Here is a 24,450-nt window from a genome sequence, read left to right as displayed (position 1 = left end):
GCACATGTTCAACCTGAAGTATGAGTATTCCTCCTGACTTTCCATTGCTTGTATGGTGGTTTATGTTAAGCATGTGAGCAGGGTCAGAGCCTAGACATGCCTATAAACATCCTATATAACTGCATACGCTGATTTGTTTTTAATTTTATCTTCTCATCACTGGTTTCTTACCCCATTGTTGGTTGGTGTCACCTGTTGTATTTGCATATGATTTGGATTTTAATGGCCTAATTTTCTAAAATGCTGGGCACCCAGCAACATTGATTATTCTCAGTTCGAATGTTGTCAGTTGAGAACAATGGGAACTGTTTGAATACTGAACTCTTTTGAAAATCTGTCTCTTTGTGTCACGAGTCTTGCATTTTTTGATATGTTTGTAAAGTACTTCACTCATATTTTAGCATTGTATCAATAAAAATTACAATTTTACCAATTAAAAAGTATGTAGACACTTTGTTGTGTGCTCAGACATCTCAAAAATGGGTATGCTTTAAAATATCATACTTGACATATACTGTACATAGTATTGTTTGAAGATGAAAGATTTTGTTGTTTTTAAAAGAATTTAATTTAGAAATAACTAAATTACAGCTACATAAAATTACTATACTTGATATCTGCAGTGTTGTGGTAGCCCTGTAGGTCCTGGGATATTAGAGACACAAGATGAGTGAGGCAGTATCTTTTATGGGACCAAATTCTGTTGGTGAGAGAGACAAGCTTTTGAGCTTACAGAGAGCTCTTCTTTAGGACCCAAAGAAAAGCTCTGTGTCCAGAAGTTGGTCCAATAAAAGAGATTACTTCCCCCACCTGGTTTCTCTAACACACTTGAAATAGGTGACTTTCTCTTTTAGCCACTTACTTATGTTTGATGTTCCCAATATGTAGTTTTTATGGGACAGAGGTTGAGTTGAACTATGCATTTTCTTAATGCTGGGCATTTTGGTTAGTATTGTGCTGATGCATCCCTTAAAGAGCTTTGCCATTTCACTCATTGTGAACAAAGCAAATAATTTCTTCTTGTAAAAAAACAACAACAACAAAACAAAAACAAAAAACGCCACCCTTCTTAGCTTTCAAAATGCTACCTGTCTCATGGTCTATAGAGTAGTACAACAAATAGAACTAACAGTACAGCAGAAGTATAAAAATCTAGGATAAAGTTCCAAAAGTTATACCATCCAAAACAAAACTAGTTTAATTGGTTTGCATCAAGAAAATAGAAAGGATTCGGAAGTCCCAAGTTCCAACCCCACAGATGACCCACCGAGGGGCATCATTATATATGCTTACGTATGTGTATACTCCAGATATTTGGACCCATACATTTTGGATAATCCCCAAATGAACAAGCTTAAATTTGAAAATGTAACATTTAATCCTTGTATTTTAATTTGACTTGCAACATTTTTCTAAAAAAAAAGAAAAGGAGTACTTGTGGCACCTTAGAGACTAACAAATTTATTAGAGCATAAGCTTTCGTGAGCTACAGCTCACTTCATCGGATGCATTGATGAAGTGAGCTGTAGCTCATGAAAGCTTATGCTCTAATAAATTTGTTAGTCTCTAAGGTGCCACAAGTACTCCTTTTCTTTTTGCGAATACAGACTAACACGGCTGCTACTCTGAAACCTAACATTTTTCTAGTGGAAGGTAACCATCAGTTTGTGATTCTCTTGCTGGGAAAGTTGCATTTAGAAATGTCAGGTTTAGTTTCCCCTGTGCAATAAAGGTTGAATGCACTGGTGATACTCACAGACTGCACTTGGAGCTGCAGGTCGTTTTTCTCTTGCATGAGGGTCACCATTTTTTCCTCCAGTTCTTTCCTTTTTGCCTCAGACTTAGCAAGCTCTTCCTTCATTTTCTCAAACTCTTCCTTCATGTTGGCCATCTCCTTCTCAGCTTCAGCACTCCTCAGTAAGGGCTTGATCTTGAAGTACAGCTTCATCCAGGGCCAGTGCTTGACATTCATGAACGAGCGAACGTTGTATTGGATACAGAAGATGGACTCTCTATAATGTAATTAAAATATATGTTAAGTGTTATGTGTGTGATGAATATAGATGCAATAGCCCAAACACAACAAGTCCCATGCAAGATGACATATTGCTACCTCCTTTCCACCATTCTTTGATACTCTACTCTCATCAGGAAGCCACGACATCTGGCTTGTGTGCGGGTCATAATCTCTGCCAGTTTATCATCTCTCATCTCCTCTAGAAGACCCAGAAGTCCCGCTTTGAAGAACACCTTGAAAAAGGGAATATTACAAAACATCACTTTCATTCTGGACAAAATACAAATAGATGGTGTTTGAATCAAAGAGTGTCTGTACCTTAGTGTGACCAAATTTATACTGAGTGTGATCAATATCAATGGATCCAAGTAGTTTCTCAGAAGCCTTCTTGCTATCCATGAACTGTCCCTCTGGAACAGCACTTGCATTTAAAATCCTGTATCTGTAAGAGAAACCCGAATATAAGGATGTTCTTATCACCAAAACCACCATCACCATTGACACTAATTGGCTCCCGGTAACTGGAAGCCTGAAAAAGGGCTGACTGGACCAGTTCTCATGCCTAGAGGCTGTTCATCTGTTTGGCTGAGGAACAATTTTAGGATAGTCTGAGAAAGCTTGTACTGCAATTATATCCTACCACATATGTTCTCTGAAGAGAGGACCTTAGACTCCAAAGATATCAATCTCATTGTTAACCTACAGTAAATTACTTTAATTTGGTATTTACAACAGAGTAAAGAAAATATATGCTAAATATTTCAGTGAATATAGTATTTGAAATAATTAGGAAATACAAGCTACTCAGCATAAACATAATGGGGATAGTATAGGTTTCAGAGTAGCAGCCGTGTTAGTCTGTATTCGCAAAAAGAAAAGGAGTACTTGTGGCACCTTAGAGACTAACAAATTTATTAGAGCATAAGCTTTCGTGAGCTACAGCTCACTTCATCGGATGCATCCCCATAGTATAGTATAGTATAGTAGAGCTCTCTGACCTCTGTTTAAAGTCTGCGTAAATAATTCTGCTGGGGAATCCTTTCCTGCAAATTCTGATCCCTTCCAGCACGCCGTTACACCTTAGCTGGTGTAGTACGAGTTCATGTTCCATGGCACCTTAACAAATCACAGCATGAATTAGTACCTCATTGTGCAGCCCAGAGGGAATGGCAGAAATCTCACGAAGATTTCTGTACACTGGCACTTCTTACCGGGTGTCTTCGTTTCATTGGGAATGATGCATCGCACAAAGTGAGGATGAGTGCTTCTCAGATTGCTCATCAGCTTGTTTAAATTCTCCTGTGAAACCATATACAAAGGTTTAGGTTAACCAATGTTACACTGCATATACACTGATAAACGCAGTAAACTCATTATAATGGGATCATGCACATTACTCCTGGGGGAAGAGGTATTCTCTGCCAAAAAATTTAAAATTCTGCCAATTGTATTTGTCAAAATAATGAAATATAATCATACCAGTTTTAATTTTTTTAGTAAGTTATTTAAACTACAATACAGAAAAAAGTCACTAACTATTCAGCATTTCCTAAACACATGAAAGTTAAGTTACAAACACTTGGTAACTAATACCCTGCAGTCCAGTAATAATGCTGAATTTTCATTTAAATTACATTACAGAACACCAAACAGGAGAAGGAAGAAAAAAAAAAGGCAGAATGTCATTTTAAATTGCTCAGACTTTCACACATGAAAGTCATACAGTTTGCTAATCATTGCCCCGGACCTTAGGGAAGTGTTTGCTTCTAATTGTCCTGACATTTTATTGACTGCTTGGTAAATGTTTTATTTGCCCTCAAAGTCTTTTTTTTTTTTTTAAATGGGTAAGTAAAATAAATCCTGAGCTGTAATCTGACCCTATTGTGCCACTTTGGCACAGGAAAAAAGTGAGAGAGCACATAGATTTTCCTAGCAGATTCCCTTACTGAGATGTATAAGGTTTTACATCACTCTGGCAATGTAGGGGCCTTAAAACTTTTACAGGTTTTATGCTCCTGGGAGAATTGACTAAGAATGGGAACAGTTAACTAACAATAGAAATATTAACAATGTTACTATGCAGGTAGGCTGGTACATTTGTCTCTGGGAATGAGATCAATTAACCCATCAACAGCAACATTAACAAAATGTGTTTTTATTTATAAAAGCAATTTTTTTAATTTAAAAACAATTTTCAGTAACATGACACTAATATTTAATTGAATGTTTTTTCGATTCTCAAGAAGATACAAACATATTACTAGGCAGGCACGTTGCCACATTTCTGCCTCAGAGAATGAGATCAATTAACTAGCAGGGAGACTGCTACTTTTCTGCCTCGGAACAGAGCTTTCCTCATGCATAATAAAAAGCCCTAACACCCCACACAGAGTCTCTCTTGCTTGTTGGACAGCCCTGCCCCCTGATAGTGATCAATGTCTCCCCCAGAGGCATGCATGCCCAGGCCCCTTTCCCCCGCAGAGATTTGCATCTCTGAAGCTGCTCCAGGCATGCTGGAACAAAAGTGCTGCTGGGAAGAGGTGCATGTCCCCTGCAGAGTTCTTTTGCATTTTTCTGCATGGGGGGAGCACAGAAATATGCAGACCATATGAACTCTGCGCTCCCACAGCAGTGCTGAATTCTGTCAGGAGTAGCACATAACCATTGTAGGTAGAGTAGCTTGCAAAACATCCCAGCTGGAATCATTCTAATCTAAGTTCTCTTCTTCCTTTGGATCTTGAATGTGATCATTAAAGTGAGATATAAAACTGTAGAAATAGCGCTACCTAGAAGTGTGGAATGTAATGTTCCCATCTCACAGTTTTATCATGAGTCTCACTATATTTGGTGTTTTTCTTATGCCCCAGTTCCTGGAATCAATTGATTTGGGGGAAATGTCAGTTTTTAACTGAAAAATAAAAGTAAGTTTCTGAACCTCAAGGTTGAGGAGAAAAGCTGGAAAAGCTCAGAGAGCAGAGGACAAGGAAAAAAGCCAACACTGATTATTTCTTGAAATCATATTTCACTCTCATGAGTTTTGGGGGCCCAACTTATGGCTTTTGAATGCCACAGGTTGGCAATACTGAAAATGTTCACCAAGACAGGACAGGACACCAGTGTCAGAAAGGGCATCATATCCTGGGAGCCCTGGAGATCCTTTGTTTTTTTTGGGACATATGTGAAGGAAAACACAAAGAGTATAAGAATGGAAAGGGGCAGAGCAGTGGGGGAAGTGAGACATTTCTAAGTTTTCAGGTTTAAATGTAAGCAGTCTGGACCTATAACAATAGGATGCTCCTGGGGCACATGCATGTGTCCAAGTATCCTGGTTCAAGACTTTGGCCAACAGATGAGCCAATGTCATATGATGGTGGCTTGTGAGTGGTAATTAAGAGGGAGCGAGTTCATACAGAGGAGTGTGATCCAGAGCCAGGAGAAGGCCCTGGCAGGAGACATCTGCAGGGAGAAGGAATAGAAGCCTTAGCTGGGAAAAGCTTTAGGAAAGGCCAGACAGCTGAGGCTGACATTGGGAAGGAATAGTAAAGTATTTGGGGAAGATTTGTGGTGAGTTGAGTTGAAATGATGTGTTATAAACCACACCTCAAGAAGGAGATGAATTTGAATCACATAAGTCTACATGCATTCTTCAGGGAGCAGAGTCAGGGAAACTAACCTACAAGATCTCTATCAAGCATTCTTAAAACTACAATACCCACCTGCTGAAATGAAAAAAAAACAGATTGACAGAGCCAGAAGAGTACCCAGAAGTCACCTACTACAGAACAGGCCCAACAAAGAAAATAACAGAACGCCACTAGCTGTCACCTTCAGCCCCCAACTAAAACCTCTCCAGCGCATCATCAAAGATTTACAACCTATCCTGAAAAATGATCCCTCACTCTCACAGATCTTCGGAGACAGACCTATCCTCACTTACAGACAGCCCCCCAACCTGAAGCAAATACTCTCCAGCAACCACACACCAAAAACACTAACCCAGGAACCTATCCTTGCAACAAAGCCCGATGCCAACTTTGTCCACATATTTATTCAAGTGACACCATTATAGGAACTAATCACATTAGCCACGCCATCAGCTGCACATCTACCAATGTGATATATGCCATCATGTGGCAGCAATGCCCCTCTGCCATGTACATTGGCCAAACTGGACAGTCTCTACACAAAAGAATAAATGGACACAAATCTGACATCAGGAATCATAACATTCAAAAACCGGTAGGAGAACCCTTCAACCCTTCTGGCCACTCCAGTAAAAGATTGAAGGGTGGCAACTTTGCAACAGAAAAGCTTCAAAAACAGACTCCAATGAGAAACTGCTGAGCTTGAATTAATATGCAAACTAGATACCATTAACTTGGGTTTGAATAGAGACTGGGAGTGGGTGGGTCATTACACATGTTGAATCTATTTCCCCATGTTAAGTATCCTCACACCTTCTTGTCAACTGTCTAAATGGGCCACCTTGATTATCACTACAAAAGTTTTTTTTTCTCCTGCTGATAATAGCTCATCTTAATTAATTACCCTCTTACAGTTTGTATGGCAACTTCCACCTTCTCTGTATGTGTGTGTGTGTATATATGTATATGTGTATATATATATATATATATATATATATATATATATATATATATATATAAAATCTTCTTACTATATGTTTCATTCTATGCATCCGATGAAGCGGGCTGTAGCCCATGAAAGCTTATGCTGTAATAAATTTGTTAGTCTCTAAGGTGCCACAAGTACTCCTGTTCTTTTTGCGGATACAGACCAACACGGCTGCTAGTCTTAACCAGATTGGGGAAGTGAACCCCATTACAGGGCCATATACAGCCCTGAATCCAGAGCTGATGCAAGGAAGGCCTGTAACAATCTCCTAGCAGCATTTCTTAGAAACTTCTTTTGTTTTGTTTTTTATATCATCCTGGGGAAGGGAAAAAAGGACAGACTCTGCACTCAATGAAATGGAGATACAGCAGGTTAACTTCCCATAAGAATCAAGGGGCTTTTACCACAACTGAGCCAGCTGGAAAATAACCTTTTCAGATTTAAAGTGAGATTTCTCATTTTTCTTCACAGACAACGTGATAATGAACACTGTACTGTACCCTGAAAAGAGCAGAAACGGTCTGAAAAGAAGAACCCTTCTTCTTGCCTCCTTTCTTGCTACCACCGCCTTCTGCACAATGAAAGAGAAAGAAAACATGTTTTAGATTTTTTATGTTCCCTTTTGTGATTCTGGAAAAAGTATTTCTGTGTATATTGGATATTGTGGATGAATACAAATACCTGCATCTCTACCATACGAGGCAAAGAGAAGAGCCAGTGTTTTCATTGACGATTTCTGGTACAGCCCAATGACAGTTTCATTCAGGGGATCTTTGTTCTTCTCGAGCCAGCCAGTGATGTTGTAGTCCACAATGCCAGCATAGTGCACCAGGGAGAAGTGGGCCTCAGCCTTTCCTTTGACAGGCTTGGGCTTCTGGAAGTTGTTGGACTTACCAAGATGCTGGTCATAGAGCTTGTTCTTGAAAGACACATCAGTTGCCTTGGGGAACATGCACTCCTCTTCCAGGATGGAGAAAATACCCATTGGCTGAAAGAAACAGCAACAAATAAGTAGAAAGAGGGAGAGATTGATTACAAACTGCTGTCCTGGACAATGTGGCCAACTCTTGACAGACAAAAAAGACTGACAATGTCCAGAGGTTGAGAAACAGGTGAGAAAAGGATGTACTCTAAGTACATCTCCTGACAAACTGGGAGATTAAACAAGCTGAATTTCATCTATTTCAGCTTTGAATGTAACGTAATGGCTCATAGAAATTTTATTTTTTTGCAACAAACATTTTGACAGGTGCAACAGTATTGTCATATTTACATAAAAGTCCTTACCCAAATGGGCTCACAGAACATGGAGATATCTTGCTATAAGAGCCTGTTGTTCTCCAGAAATGTATACTTTTAGCAAATGTTCTGAATTCTATGTGCCCTACATTCAAAACCACCACCTCCTCATTGTTGCACTCAGAAGATGTATATATTAGAGAGAGAGAACATATTTGCCCAGAATTGTATTTTTCCATTTTCTATATTCACCATGCACAAAATTTCTTAGCTATAACTGTTGAAGATGATGTCAAAGTGATCAGAATATTATATTTCTGCCTTCCTCACCAATCTACCCAGGAAATGATTAATCACTACCCCAGGAACCTATCCTTGCAACAAAGCCCATTGCCAACTCTGTCCACATATCTATTCAGGGGACACCATCATAGGGCCTAATCACGTCAGCCACACTATCAGAGGCTCGTTCACCTGCGCATCTACCAATGTGATATATGCCATCATGTGCCAGCAATGCCCCTCTGCCATGTACATTGGTCAAACTAGACAGTTTCTATGTAAAAGAATAAATGGACACAAATCAAACATCAAGAATTATAACATTCAAAAACCAGTTGGAGAACACTTCAGTCTCTCTGGTCACTCGATTACAGACCTGAGAGTGGCTATCCTTCAACAAAAAAACTTCAAAAACAGACTCCAACAAGAGTCTGCTGAATTGGAATTAATTTGCAAACTGGATACAATTAACTTAGGCTTGAATAGGAACTGGGAGTGGATGGGTCATTACACAAAGTAAAATTATTTCCCCATCTTATTTCTCCCCCCCACGCCCCCCACTGTTCCTCAGACATTCTTGTTAACTGCTGGAAATGGCCCACCTTGATTATCACCACAAAAGGTTTTCCTCTTTCCATCCCCCCCCCCCCCCGCTGGTAATAGCTCATCTTAAGTGATCACTCTCCTTACATTGTGTATGATAAAACCCATTGTTTCATGTTCTCTGTGTGTGTGTATAAATCTCCCCACTCTATTTTCCACTAAATGCATCCGATGAAGTGAGCTGTAGCTCACAAAAGCTTATGCTCAAATAAATTTGTTAGTCTCTAAGGTGCCACAAGTACTCCTTTTCTTTTTGGATATGACACTGAGAGCCTGTAGAGCACAAATGTAGAACATTCTTTTAATGAAGTTATCATACTGATATAATCTTCATGTTACTGAGGCAATAATATCAAGAAACCAAAATATACTTCTTTTTCAGATTTCTTCATGGTTTGCTTTGAAGAATGAATCCTTTCAGTACTAAAGAATACAGAAGCATGCTTTAAATTGGAAACTGTGTCCAGGTTTCTGAAAAGGGTCCTGTTATAATTTAGGTCATCTTTCCATTCTGGAGAAGGATAAACCTACAACCCATCTTAAAAAGGGGACCAAAGAGGACCTGGGGAATTGCTGAACTGTCAGCCTAACTTCGATACCTGGAAAGATACTAGAACAAATTATTAAACAATTAATTTGTAAGCACCTAGAAGATAGAAGGGTAATGAGTAATAGCCAATAAGGATTTGTCAAAAAACATCATGCCAAACCAACCTCATTTCCCTCTTTGACAGGGTTACTGGCCTAGTGGATCGCAAGGAAGCTGTAGACAGGATATATCTTGATTTTAGTGAGGTTTTGACATTATCCCACCTGACATTCTCATAACCAAACTAGAGAAAAGTGGTCTAGATGAAATGACTATAAGATGGATGCAAAACTGGTTGAACAACCATTCTCAAAGAATAGGTATCAATTGTTCCTTGTCAAACTGGGAGTATGTATCTAGTGGGCTCCCATAGGTGTCAGTCCTGGGTCTGGTACTACTTAATATTTGCATTAATAACTTGGATAATGGCATGTATAGTATGCTTATAAAATGAGTGGATGACACCAAGCTGGGAGGGGTTGCTAGCACTTTGGATGACAGGATTAGAACAAAAAATTACCTTGACAAATTGGAGACCTAGTCTGGAATCAACAAAATGAAATTCAATAAATGGTGCAAAATACTCCATTTAGGAATTAAAAATCAAATGCACTATTAAAAAATGGGGAATAACTGGCTAGGCAGTAGTACTGCTGAAAAGAATCTGGAGGTTATAAGTGGAACACAAATTGAATATAAGTCAACAACATAATGCAGTTGCAAAAAAGGCTAATATTCTGGGATGTCATATGTAAGACACAGGAGTATCATAAGCAAAACAGGAGTATCTTAAGTGGGAAGTAATTGTCTATTGTCTATGCCACTCTATTCAGCATGGTGAGGCTTTAGCAGGAGGCCCACTTCTGGGCATCACACTTTAAGAAAGATGTGGACAAAATGGAGAGAGTCCAGAGGAAAGCAACGATAATGATAAAAGGTTTGGAAAATCTCACATGTTTAGCCTTCCAGCCTTAAATTTCTATGATTCTATGATGTTTTTACCCCAAAATATATTCAATTGTGGGTCAAGGTATTTTTAATAACTAAGGCTGAATGTATCGACCTGAGCAGGGAAGAGTCCCTCTAAAATTTAATATGACCCCCAGCAACTAAAGAATTCTCAAATGAATCAGGCACTTGAATTGAAATGATACCTTCTCAATGAGCTCAATGCAGGCAGCCAGGTCCATCCCAAAGTCAATGAATGTCCATTCAATTCCTTCCTTCTTGTACTCCTCCTGCTCCAGCACAAACATGTGGTGGTTGAAAAACTGTTGCAGTTTCTCATTAGTGAAGTTGATGCACAGCTGCTCCAGGCTGTTGTACTACACAAAGGGAAATACAAGTGTATGTGTATTAAAGATTTGAAAGATGTAACAGCAACTGTGAAGCTGTGATGGCACTTCTAATCCTAAAGTGGGCTTCACAGTGTAAATGTAAAGGGTTTTATTGACAGGGAGCCACCAGCTCAGGCCCTGTGTGCAATTCCCTCAGTGCAATTTGTGCATGAATATGGGAGAGCAAAAAGACCTTGAATTCATTGTTCCCAGAAGAGCTCTTATTATCCTTTGAAGTCAATAGTAAGGTAAAATCTATTATTTATTATACTATCATATCTCCTGGGACATTTCAACATTTTCAGTGCCTGCCCACACTGGAATTTCTGTGCTTTCAGATCAAGGCCATGCTTGTTTTTAGGCTCTGGCCCAGATAAGCTCCCTGCTGACCCAGCATTTCCTCACTTTCGCTGCAGGCGGTTTGTGGGGTCTGGCCCCCAGTACTCAACTATCTGACCCCTCTGACCAGGCATTTATGCACTATTGACTTGGCCCACCCAGGAATTCCCATATCTTGGCCCAGGTCTGAATGTGCCTCAGCCCTTGGGCTTGCCTTTGTGTTCATTGCCCCACGGTTACTCAGGCGCTTCTGAGCTTCACCTCATTACAACAATAGTTTCTTTGATAATAAGCTCAACCTGTTGAAAAGTTGAAAGCACATAATGCTGCAGTTGCTTTTTATTTCTACATACAAAACCTAATTCCATCTTTTTAAAAGTGAAGCCCTTCAAGTGTCATGCTCTGCAGAAACTGAGACAGGGCACTTCTCCAGAAAAGGCAGGCTTTTCCAGAAAATTGTAAATGACTTGAAAAGTTCTAAGATCTTCAGAAAAACATATTTCTCTGAATTTTCACACCCCCTCAGTGTCCCTTGGTTCTGTCAATTCCTTGGTCCTTACATCAAAGATCTCAAAGCCAGCAATGTCCAGGACACCAATGAAGTACTGTCTGGGCTGCTTGGTATCCAGCTGCTGGTTGATACGAATGACCATCCACAGAAACATCTTCTCATAGACTGCCTTTGCCAGAGCACCCACCGCATTGTGCACCTAAAACAGTGGGAGAAGGACTGGTGTTACCATACAAAGCAGAGAAAGAAACCTGGTGTGTTAATTCAAACCAGGAGTTCTAGATCACCAATTGTTACCTGCTGCACAGTTTGACCTTTGGTCACATATTCATTCCCAACCTTGACTCTGGGGCAACACATAGCTTTGAGCAGGTCAGCTGAGTTCAGATTCATCAGGTAGGCAGCTTTGTCAGCCACTACAAGGGCACAATCAGAGGAATCAATTATTGAACAAATATAGAATGTGGTGTATGTGAGATTCTCTCAAAAGCAAATGTAACGTTAAATGTTCTATTAATGCAATTCTATTAATGTAATCTTATCGTAGAGATTTTGTAGCCATGAAAGACATGAAATTCAAAATAAGGCTTTTTTAAAAGTCAGTGGGAGTTAAGCACCCAGTGCCTTTGAAAATGTACCCCTAAGCACCTAAAAATAAAGGATAGTTTTAAAAGAGATTCCTCAACCAGAACTGAAAGCTAAAGCTTGACATTTTGACATAATTCACCTTCTATGGATTGATTTATTGCTTGCATTATTGAGAGTATAATTTCTGCTAATACCTTCTGTGCCATCTGGCTCTGCCTGTTCCTCACGCTGCTTCTGCTTGAATTTCATGTTCCCATAGTGCAATACTGCCCCTGTCAGCTTGTAAATGGCTGTTTTTTCCTCAGAACTGAAGCCCAAGATATCAATGGCGCTCTGTCAACAGAATAGTAAAGTAAAGATCTTATCTAGTAAAGTTAATACTTCATATAATAATTATCATGTGTTACTCACATCTGTGGCCATGAGTTCTTCCTGGTCATCGATGCTGGCTACAGTGATCTCACCTTGACTTACAAAGGGGAAGTCATATGGGTTGGTGGAAATCAGAAGCATCTCTGAAAACAAGAATAGATCTCAATTTTTACCTGCTGCAGTTTGGTCTTTGGTCACGTATTTATTCCAGACCTTGCCTCAGGGTAACACAGGGCTTTAAGGGTATGTCTACACACCATTGTAAACCCTGGTCTGTGGGCCCCATGCCTACAGACTCAGTGTTTCCAAGCTTACGCATATGCATCATGCTGTATTGTAAATCCAGCTTTACAATTGATGGACCCAGTTCTCAGAACCATGCTGATGCGTCCATACTGCTTGCAGACCCGAGTTTGACCTTCCACTTCTGGGGACCCAGGCTTGTGCAGGGTCCACACTGCGAAATGACGGAGCTTGGTTCCAAATCACAATAGGATTTGGGGTTGGACCTACCACCCCATGTGGGTCCTAGGACTTACTGACCCGAGTCAGATAGATTTGAGCGTGAACTGTAGAGGAGGGGTTGGGCTCAAATCTGAGTCTGAGCCTGGGTCTACAATGCAGTGTAGATATGCCCATAATTGCCCATGTAACAAAGCTCATCAGTTGGTGTTACTCAGTGACCAGTTCCACCAAAAGAGTTAAAATGTTTCTTACCAATTAGTTCTGGCTTCTTGTTGGACATGATCTGATAAAATATGTGATAGCTTCTTTCCGCCTTGAGCTGGAAAGTGACTCTAGATTTCTCCAGCAGATCTGGCAAGGCAGGTAAAGTACAATTAGCCACAAGAAAACACAATGAGAAAGAAAGAGAGACAGAGAATTGTGACCCTTAAAGGGAGATCCCTTACATGTTTCAATGTCAGCAGAAGCCAGTTTTCCTGTGGTACCAAAGTGGATTCTGATGAATTTACCCTTTAAAGGAAAAAAAAGTTATTTCATTTAAACCCTCAGAGACAGACTAGGGGTGAAATCCTGGCCCCATTGAAACAATGGGAGTTTTGCCTTTTACTTCAGAGGGACCAAGGCTTAATAAGTAGTGAGATTTTTATCCTATGTCACTACTAAATATTTAGGTAAAGACCTATGCTAAATTATTAACATCCATAGTGACCAATATAGCCAAAATTGTACAGTTCATATAAGTTGCATGCATGGGAGGAAGGAATGCCTGAATGCACAAAAGTACCCAGGCACCTTAGTCCATTTTTTAGGCACTTAAGTCCTGGTTTCATCAGCGCTGTGACACACAAAACTCTTGCTGAACCCTGTCGGTGCCTAAACTCCCTTGACACCTATGTTTTTTCAGTAAAAGTTCCCTACATCTATGTTCTTGCCTCTGGGTGTGCACACTTCTGCCTCCCCCTAGCCATAGCTGCCAATCTCCTGCCTAAGCCCCAGAACGATTGATGTACCTGGGAAGACAGGCATTCAGCCACCTAAATCGCATGTGGGGCCTGATCCTGCAGGCATGTTCAGAGGACTCCTCCTGTATCTGGCCCCTCAGCTGAGTTAACACAGAACAGCTAGGGATGAAGGACTTCCCTCATAATATTTAACCCAGTGGTTAGGGTGCTCACCTGAGAGGTAGGAGACCCTCCTTTTCCTGAGGGAAGAAGAGTTTTGAACAAGTACCTCCATTCAGGTGAGTATGTTAACCACTGAGCTGGGGACTCTTCTGATGTGGAGCTTCATCATCTCTCCTGTTGTCGCTGTTGCACTCTGGATAAAATTAAAGAGTCACTAGAACAAGGGGACTGGATCCTGGGTCTGCCACCTCCCGGGTGAGTGCATGAACCACCAGGTTATAGTGTCATTCTCTCGCTTCCTCCTGCCCCACACAGAGAGCAGAAGCATGAGAATGACTCAATAGCTGGGTGATTACTGCACTCACATGAAAAGAGGGGAGACCCAGGGTCCCACTCCAATGACTCTTTTTAATTATTAAATTATTATTATTTTATTATTATTATTATTATTAATTAAGACAGCTTCGACAGGAGAGACTGAAGGAGCCCCACATCAGAATAGCCCCAAGCTAAAAGGTTAGGGCTCTCCCCTGAGAGGTGGTAGGTCTTGTTCAAATCCCTTCTCCTCATCCAACAGTGGTGGGACTTGAACTGGGGGTTGTAGTAGGAAAAGAGCATGAGACATAAGCCCTTGTATCAGAGGCCTGGTATGTGACCTGAGGCCTGGGCGAAAGTAGCGGTCAAAGCTTTGGGGATATCAAGCAAAGTAAGGCTATGAGCTAGAGGCAGGGCGTGCTCACAGAATCTGGCAAGAACAGAGCTCACATTGCAGAAACACGCATTCCTAAGAAGTGCTACGCACAGGCCATGCACACAAACACATTCCAGAAGGTGGTACCAGAACACTTCAATACCAAACACATTCAGCAAGATAACAGGAACATGCTGACCCATCCTAAAGATAACATCAGGATGTCAGCATGATGAATAGAGATGTTTTGATTGAACCAACAGGTACAAGGTGGTGGATAGCTATGTCAGTGGGCAGTATCTAACCACGTCAGAGGGGCAATACGTAACTTGTATGTATTGGTGTATAAAATGGAGTCTCAGAGGGAGTATCTTTGGCCAGCCTAGGGGGGAATGGAAAGTCCTGCCATTAACTGAGCTGCGTCCATTGCCATGGGCATATATGCACTGAGTGTACTTGTAGCAAGTATAGGGCACCAATACCGTGCTTTGTCAACAATAAACCTGACTGGGTGCCTTCAGAATTTAACAGATCTTGTGGTCATTGGGCGGTTTGCTCGAGGTCTGCTGCCCCAGCTCTGTGCACTAACTGCCTCAATAACAACTATGTGGATGAAACCAGACAATCACTACCTGTCAAATGAACACTCACAGGAAAATGATAAAAGACAAAAACACTCTATCACCTGTGAGTGAACACTTTTCACAGAGTGATCACTCTATATCTGACCTCTCAATGCTCATCCTCAAAGAAAACCTGCACATCACTTTCAAAAGATGAGCCTGGGAGCTTAAATTCAACACTCCGCTAGATACTAAAAACCATGGACTGAACTATGGATTTATGGCTTATTACAACAATCTGTAACCCACTAACCCCCATTTTTTCCTATGACTGCAGAGGTATTAATAGGCGTCTCTACCTTGAATGGGTCCTTACAATATGTGTTAACTACTTATACTAAACAATGTGTTCCACCTTGCATTTAGCTGTGATACTCAAAGTACCTTTCCCAGACCTGAAGAAGAGCTCTGTGTGACTGGAAAGCTTCTCTCTCTACTCAACAGAAGTTGGTCCAATAAAATATATTACCTCATACACCTTTTCTCTCTACTATAATTTCTGTTATTTATATGTATGTTTAATCTGTCGTTGTTTGAAAACCAGTAAAGACATGATAAAAAATTCTAATTATATGAACATAAATTGTCCCATCACTGCACTTGAGTGAGTGACAGACACCGTACCCTCATGTTTGCCTAGAACTAAGAGCATTTCTGACAAAAAGACTTACAAAACGAGAGGAGTTATCATTCCTCACAGTCTTGGCATTACCAAAGGCCTCCAGCAGGGGGTTGGCACTGATGATTTGATCTTCAAGGGTCCCCTACAAAGTAACAATTATTGTCAAATTAAGCTTGTTTTAAACCAGTATATACGTGGCAGTTTCAGAAAAGAGCATTTAATCCCATCTTTAGTGACCAACTCACATGCATTTTGCCTGGCTCTTCCTTCTTCTTCTCCCCACTAGCTGCAATTGTTGCAAAGTACTGGATGACACGCTTTGTGTTTACAGTCTTTCCAGCACCAGACTCTCCACTGTCAAATCAAACAGAGAAGCAGAGAACACATAACCAAAGAGTTTCTTCCTGCAGCGCACAGCAAAGCTAGCAAATCCAGGGCAGGGAAATATACATACGTGATGAGGATCGACTGATTCTCCCGATCTGTGAAAGAGACAGAACCAAAAAGACTTTTAAAAGAGTTACTGAGTAACATTGAACTGACTGAAATGTGTTTGAAGTAAATATGAGATTGTCAAAATTTTTATCTGAAATTTTTTCAACAAAAACTAGCCTTTTTTCAAAACTAGAAACTTTCTTTAGTAGCTTCCGATTTCTTGATATTTTTCTTTTTAATCAGAATTGGGAATTTTGGGGTTTTTAGGAGATCTTTTTTTTTCCCTTTTGTTTTCTTTTTTGTCACTGAATGCCAATAGAATGAATTATGTCCAGAATGGGTTCGGGGAGTTTCTGGTCACTTTTTTTGTTTTCTTTTTCTCTTTTGTTCATTTTAGTACTAGTCTTACTCTTTCCTTCATTTTACCTATTCTGTAAGTTTTCAGAGTTGAGGAAGTTTCTAAAAGTTACAATGTGGGAAAAGGAAAAAACAAAATGCAAATGTGAACATAAAATAAAGCTATGGGCATCTTCCATTCTACTGCATTCAGTGGTAAAAGGAAAAAGAGAGAAAAGAAGAAAAGAAAACCAATATTTTAAAAATCTTTTCATTTTGTAATGAAATTACTTCAAAATTTTGATTTTTTCATGAACTTCTCTCTCTCTCTCTCAAAAAATCAAGGTATCCGTTCCATGATATTTAAGTTTTGAGTTAAATTCACATGGATTGAAAGAACCACAGGACACATGGACTTCAGATCAACTTATACACATTTTCCTTTCATCAAATTTTATTATTCAGAAATCTGAAGAAGTGACTTAAATCTCTGAAGGGCAAACGATTATAGAAACAATACTCTTAACTAAAAGACAACTAAAAGTTTGTAAGTTCATCTGAACCTCTTGGAGCTGAAATTTCATGAGATCATAGTAGTTTCTGAATCCAGCTATGCTGGACATACCATGAGATCAACATTTTATCAAAGCATTTTGCATTTTTGTTCTAGGCCTGGTTGAAACCTGGGAACAAAGAACAGTTATTTTTTTAGAAAAATTAACCAAACTTTCCAGAATATCAAAAAGGATTTGTGTGAAATTTTGGGTCAGTTTTAGATTCAAGTGCTGGACAAAGTTTTGGGTCAGTTTCAGTGTAGGTTTTGATGAATTCTTGTTTCATCTGATCCATTTTACCTAGCACTATTCTTAGCACTTTCAATGTCTTTGGCTATATGTTATGGGTTTGATTTTTAGAAAAAATATGTGTAAAAAAATATGTGTCATTTGCACTGGTACTGATGATATCTGTGAAGGAAATTAGGTTCACAGATATTTGCTCACCAGTGCATGCCCCTGATACTGCTAAAATTCAGCCACTGTGATTCCTGATATGAAATTTTCACTGTATAATCACTTTTCAGGAGTTGAGACACTCACCAGTTAACATGAACTGATAGGCACCATCAGAGATGGAGAAGATGTGGGGAGGGGCCTCTTGACGCTTTTTGCCCCTGTAGGCAGTCACAACTTCTGGGTTGTACACTGGCAGCCACTTGTAGGGGTTGACAGTGACACAGAAGAGACCCGAGTAGGTCTGAAAGAAAGGGAGATAACGTGATTGGTTTCCATATGATTTAGTGTAGCTGTTAGTTTGGAAGTCCAGGAAAGACTTCAGCCTGTACTTACATAGATCATCCAGGCTGCGTAACGCTCTTTGAGGTTATACAGGACGCCAGGTTCATGGAGATGGGTCATCATTGCCATGTCCTCGATTTTATCATATTTGGGAGGGTTCATGGAGAAGACTTGATCTTCCTTAACAGTCAAAGTCTGGAAGGAAAGAAGAGATCGATTTCTATCAGCTAAGAACAGACGAGGAACAAAATGCTGTTCCTTATTCCTTGTTTTTACTCACTTCTCCTTTTTCAGTCTTGACTGTGACCTTCCCTCCTTCCCTGCTCTGGACTGTGCTTTTCACAAAGGATTCCTTGGGATGCACCACAAAGACCGAATTCTTAGCATCGAAAGGCTTGTTCTGGGCCTCAATTCTCTCCTTCTCTGACTTTCGGAGGAAAGGAGCTGCCACCCCATAGACGGCCATCTCACTATCCGATGACATGGCTGCAGTTTATCTAGGGCAGCTCAGCAGTGAGCTCTGATGGGAAGAAAATGTTAGACTGATGAATCAATAATATTCTGCATCGGTTGGGACATCTCTGACATTTTCTACCCTTGGGATGGTTTAGTGGGGGTAAATTGTAAGGTATCTGTGGAAAATCAGTGGGAGTACAGCTCCTCATGGGTGTGAGGAATGAGAGAGTAAGGTTCTGAACTACAGTCCTGAAGATTTGAATCTTGCCTGCCTCACAGTAAAAGACCACCTTGAGTTCACTTAGCTGCAGACTAATTCCCCATTCCATTGGGTTGGTGTACCCAAAGGTAATCAGACATGATGCTGCTGCATTGCTCCCTTGTGTACTGTTAGCTATGAAACTAGCATGCCTTAACTACATCAGCCTGATGAGCCATTGGCTTGCAGGAGTTTGACTCCTAATTCAGTTAGGCATTTCAAAGCAGAACAATAGTTTAACAATCTGGGCCTAAATCTATGGAGAAGACGCTTGCTATTTTGCACTCAGTGATTCAAACAATAAAAGAAAGTGAACAAACAATAAAAACCATGGATAACACAACTTTTTAATGAATTGCAACTGTTCAATTTTAATTATTTATTTTAACACTTAGTACAATTTTAAATGTGCTGAAATATAATTTATAAAAATAACTAAGCAAGATTTTCAAAAATAGGAGTTGGATTTCTAAACCCTTTATTAGGCTCTTAAATAAACTATGGATTTATAACAACAGGGAACTGCTGAGTTCTCCGCAGCATTGAAAATGAGGCCTTTGTATTACATGTTACAAAATGACTTGTATGTTCAGATGACAAACTTCTTCAATAAAATTTGGTTCAGCAAATTCCTGACAAAATGATCATTACAATAATACATATGTGTGAGGAAAAAGAATAAGATTTTGCAATATTCTCTCAGCTGGTGGGCTATGGATACAATCATATCAAAGACCTAAGTCTAGAACTGATCAAACTGATTGGTTAGAAGTGAGGATCCAGGACAGGGCACTGGCTGGCCCAGCATCATCAGGCACTGGCTTCAAGTTCAGTCACTGTGGAGACCCTGACTGCCATAGGCAGCACAGCCCAAGCACAATATGTAATGCATTGGGCATAAATATTGGGGGATACAGCAACTGTCCATTCAGCTATACAGAAATCCCACCCTAGATAGTCTCTTACTATCCCCTTGGAATTAGTAAATCAGGATCTTACCTCTTGCGATGCCAGGTGGATAGTATACAGTCTGGAAGCTGATCAATACTGTAAAATAGAAATAGAAATTCCCTTCTTATTGCTGCATGAAACTCAGGTGACAAATTATAGATTGAAAATATATAGGCACCTTGAAAAGCAGATTTAAAATCACTGCTAACAGAGCCAATCCCTCATGGAAATTAGTGTTAGCGGCTTCAGAAATGTAGCTGGATGTGTGAAATGCAGGGGAAATTTCCCCTCTCCACAAACCCAGATCCCTCCATACGCTTACCTTGAAGCTTTCTGTGCAAGGACAAGGCAAATTTTTTCCCAATGGTCCTTTTATAGGGTCTGATCTGCATCTGCAACAGATCTTCAGTCAAAGCATTTTTGGCTAACCTTTCTCTGGCAAAGTATTGTGTGGCATACTTAACTAAAGGCATAATTTTCATTTGACATGACTAGATATAATTAGAAATTTTTGATGTCTTACCGGCTATATGAATTAATCTCCTATAAATAATTTGACAAGGGAATCTGGCCTAATGGTCAGCTAGAGAACTGGATCCAAGGCTCCAAAATTCTATTGCTGGCTTTCCACTGACTCTTGGAATGTCCTAGGGGAGATTATTTAGTATTGCTTTGCCTCAATTCCTCTAGCTATAAAAGTGCCATAATAATATTTATAGGTTTCAGAGTAGCAGCCGTGTTAGTCTGTATTCGCAAAAAGAAAAGGAGTACTTGTGGCACCTTAGAGACTAACAAATTTCGTGAGCTACAGCTGTAGCTCACGAAAGCTTATGCTCTAATAAATTTGTTAGTCTCTAAGGTGCCACAAGTACTCCTTTTCTTTTTGCGAATAATATTTATCTACATCAAAGGCTGCTGTGAAGATTATGAAGAAATGCTTTAAGACCCTTCTGGCCTTAACCTTGAAACTCTCATAATCTAGGTGTTCCTGCTCCTGGCATTGTGCTGAGACCTCCTTTCTTTCCCTTGTTCTTCCCCCCCTCCCGCCCCCCCCCGAAAACATTCCTGGAGATCTCTAAAGTAAATAGAGCAAATACTTGAGTTACAGAGCTCAGCCCATAGAAATGTATCACATCCTAAAAGCTCATGTTACTTACTAATGGAGGATGTTACACAGGGACCATATCATTCAAAATTCTTTCTGCTGCCTCTCCTCCTATCCTTGTATTGTCTTTCCAGAGGAAAATCGATTCAAGCATAAAGATGACTCATGCAATAGTACAGACAGTCCTCAAACACATGCTTAATCCACAAACATATAATAACATAATCTCCTCCTAACACACACAAACACACCTACTCCCTAAACCTCCATCTCACATATCTACACTCCCACTGTTAATCCACACAAACAACTCCCTCAGGCAAATCACCAAACACCAAAATCACATATACCCAGTCCCCACACCCAACACTCATAAACACCTCATCCATCCCTACATGCACACACACAAACACACAACTCCTTGTATTAATACACCCTCAAGCCAACACTTCTGCCCCCCACCACATATAGCTTGCAGACTTACTCCCAACTTCACACAATCCCATAAACACATACACACATAAGAAAGCTTGCCATATTGCAGGAGTATACTATCTAGAGAGCAGGATTAGAGAGTAGCACTGATCCTTCAGAATCACTGATCCTGTAAGAAAGGGGCAATTTGAAGACAGAACATGAGAGTACTGCTGTGGTTTTAAGAAAATGGCAGATTCACTTGAGTGGTTGTAATTCCTGTCAAGCTATAAACAAGTTGTTCTCCTGCTCATTAATTGTTAGGTTATTAAAATAGTTCCAAAACAAAACACATACAAGATCAGAACAATTATCTATCAAATCTAGTACAGTATTACAGTGCTTTAGCCCTACGTTTCAGAAAAACCTCCCACATTACTCACTTGGCCAATTATCAAATGCTGCACATAGGAATGGAGCTTGAGAACTCATAGGACCATGCACTGCTAGGTTTAGAACAAAATTAAATTAGCTATAACTATGAGCAGTGCAAAATTCAATTAATGTCAAGATCTACACTTGAAGCTGAATGTGGTGTCTATCTGTGTACAGTTAGTTACGGTATTTTTGTGAAATGCCTGTAAACTGAGCTCAGTTAAAACTATGAAGGCACCTTGTAAAAGAACACACCCTGCTGCTTCCTCCAAAAGCCTCATAGTGTGTACAGGACAGCACTACCACTGGGGTCTGACCTTGAAGTGAGTCACTTGCTGGGTTAGGCCTTGGGGGCTGAGCGAAATAAGCAGCAGGATCCACTGTTGCCAGGACCTAACAGAGGCCAGGCAGGGAAAGGAAAGAGCAACTCACTCTCTCTCCACCCCTCTCCCTGCTATTGCTGGACCTCTGCTCTATTCCCACGCTGTGTCAGAGGAACTCTTCTCTTACCCTTCTCCCCATCCACACACCACACAACAGGGGAAGCAACACTTCCGAGTAGATACGTGTGACTGCGTAATCACAGCAAGTCTTTACAAAATTATTAGTGACTAGCTAATGGTAAAATAAAATAGAAATGAAGCTTCTTTCATACAGCAGGCACAAAATGAGCCCAAGTGGCAAAACTACTGGGCGCACTGGTGTCTGTCAAGGACAGATGCCACTTAGTAAAATGTGGAAGAGTGGAACTGGGAGCTGCTTAGATTGAAGAGCAGTCTGCAAACAGAGGTAGAACGTGTCTACAGCATAGGACACAAAAGACAGAGACTATGATGAGGTGTTAATTGACGGGGTTGCACTAGGGATATGATTCATCCTATTGAGGCAATCCCCCAAAATACATGTGCACTTCAGTCAGATTAGCACTTAAAGAGAAAATAAAAACTGAACCTGACCAGGTAAAATTAGATATTAGTGAATGAATTCAAACACTCGCTGAGTGGGTCTAACACTATTGTCATTGTAATAAACTCAGAAGAGTTAAGGATTAGTATAGATCCAAATATTGTAAATAAGGCTATCAAAGTGAGTGCCTGTCCATAAGAATAGTTGAGGAGGTCATACCAAGGCAACACAATGCAAGAGTATTTTCAGTTTTAGATGTAAGGGTTTAGACATGTCTGACTTGACGGAGAAAGTCTAATCCTGTGAGCCTGGACTCCCCTTTGGATCTATGTGAGTGTGAAAAGCCCCTTGCTCCGCATGTCAGCAGCAGTGCTGTGAAGACCTGAAACCCTGATTGGTCAGGGGATGGGCCTCTTCCCCCAACCCACCCCTTAAGCCCCTGGGTTGGCCATGGAGCTAGCAGGAAATTCCACTCCTAGCTCCTGCTGCCAGCTTCCCGCCCCCATCCCCTGCAGGATAGGAAAGTCAAGCTAGAAGAGAGGGCAGGCATGAAGCACAGAACAGATGGACACTGGCTGTGCCTCACACACCTCCAGCCTGACCCTCCTCTTCCTACTCAGGTGTCCCCACCACCACCACCAGCCTGATCTTCCCCGCCCATGAGCCCTACATCCACGCCTTCCCAGGATCCTTAGCTCTTGAGGGAGCCCCCCTACTACTGGGAGGGCATGCTAGGGGGCTCCCTTGAAGGCTTCAGGAAGTGGATCGACCTCAGGCTTTCCAACAAGGAGCGGTAAGGAGCTGGATCGGTGAGACTGGAGTTCCAGAGGCTCCTTGCCCCTGCTTTGGTGAGCCTTGTCCCACTTCCCAGAGCCCTCAAGGGAGCCCTCTCTGCTGCCATCTCCCACGAGCCCCCACCTCCTCCATCCTGCTCCTTACCTTACCCTCCCTGCTGGTGAGCCTCGCCTAGGGTTGCCAATTTTCTAGTCACACAAAATCAAACACCCTAAATCCGCCCCTTCCCTGAGGCCCCACCATCGCTCACTACATTCCCCCTCTCTCAATGGCTCGCTCTCCCCCACCCTCACTAACTTTCACTGGGCTGGGGCAGGGGGGTGGGGGTGCATGAGGGGATGAGGCTCTTACTGGGGGTGTGGACTGTGGGGTGGGGCTGGGGATGAGCAGTTTGGAGTGCAGGAGGGGGTTCCGGGTTTGGGGGGGCTCAGGGTTGGGGCTCGGGGTTGGGGCATGGGCTTACCACGGGCAGCTCCCGGTCAGCAGCGCAGTGTGGGGGCTAAGGCAGGCTGCCTGCCTGTCCTGGTACCACGCTGCGCATGCCCCAGAAGCAGCCAGCAAGTCTGGGTCGTAGGCAGGGGGGCCAGGAGGCTCCACGCACCACTCTCACCCACAGGCATTGCAAGCCCCCCAGTTTGGAGCTGGTGCTCGGGGCGGAGGCAGCGCATGGAGCCCCTGGTCTCCCCTGCCTAGGAGCTGGACCTCCTGGCTGTTTCTGGGGTGCAGCACACTGCCAGCCAGGACAGGTAGGGACTAGCCTCCCTTAGCTTTGCAGCACTTTGTGGTAGGTACACCACAGAAAAGTCATCTAGGAACAAAGAATACAGGCCATGTCTACGGGATTGGGGACCGCATGCTGGGAAGCAGGGATCCTGAAAAAGATTTAGATGACATAAATGGCAAACCCAGTATGTTGCTATGGCAAAGAGAGCTAATGCGATTCTTGGGCCTATAAATAGGGGAGTAGTGGGTAGGAGTAGGAAGGAGATTTTACCTCTGTATACAGCACCAGTGAGACCAATACTGCTA

At 41.3% G+C, this 24,450-nt stretch overlaps 1 protein-coding gene across 2 annotated transcripts in view; it reads right to left on the bottom strand.

Annotated features, from left to right (window-relative positions):
• LOC119842793 (myosin heavy chain, skeletal muscle, adult-like) overlaps positions 1-18,584 on the bottom strand; it is a 36,118-nt gene extending 17,534 nt beyond the window's left edge. Inside the window, exons 1-20 of one of the 2 annotated variants that reach the window (XM_038371388.2) lie at positions 18,381-18,584; positions 18,152-18,295; positions 17,903-18,059; positions 16,489-16,516; positions 16,280-16,388; positions 16,084-16,176; positions 13,421-13,484; positions 13,227-13,325; positions 12,549-12,652; positions 12,332-12,470; positions 11,847-11,965; positions 11,599-11,748; positions 10,517-10,687; positions 7,331-7,637; positions 7,150-7,220; positions 3,229-3,316; positions 3,016-3,133; positions 2,336-2,459; positions 2,114-2,250; positions 1,757-2,012 (exon numbers count right to left, since the gene is read on the bottom strand). In XM_038371388.2, the coding sequence (XP_038227316.1) occupies positions 1,757-2,012; positions 2,114-2,250; positions 2,336-2,459; positions 3,016-3,133; positions 3,229-3,316; positions 7,150-7,220; positions 7,331-7,637; positions 10,517-10,687; positions 11,599-11,748; positions 11,847-11,965; positions 12,332-12,470; positions 12,549-12,652; positions 13,227-13,325; positions 13,421-13,484; positions 16,084-16,176; positions 16,280-16,388; positions 16,489-16,516; positions 17,903-18,059; positions 18,152-18,295; positions 18,381-18,584 (2,682 nt within the window). The remainder of the gene's footprint in view (positions 1-1,756; positions 2,013-2,113; positions 2,251-2,335; positions 2,460-3,015; positions 3,134-3,228; positions 3,317-7,149; positions 7,221-7,330; positions 7,638-10,516; positions 10,688-11,598; positions 11,749-11,846; positions 11,966-12,331; positions 12,471-12,548; positions 12,653-13,226; positions 13,326-13,420; positions 13,485-16,083; positions 16,177-16,279; positions 16,389-16,488; positions 16,517-17,902; positions 18,060-18,151; positions 18,296-18,380) is intronic. The other variant, XM_038371389.2, reaches the window with a different exon arrangement.
• Between the last annotated feature and the right edge of the window lie 5,866 nt (positions 18,585-24,450).

This window comes from Dermochelys coriacea, chromosome 14, assembly GCF_009764565.3.
Source record: "Dermochelys coriacea isolate rDerCor1 chromosome 14, rDerCor1.pri.v4, whole genome shotgun sequence".
NCBI lineage: Eukaryota > Metazoa > Chordata > Testudines > Dermochelyidae > Dermochelys > Dermochelys coriacea.
This window is presented reverse-complemented; position numbering and strand designations above follow the sequence as displayed.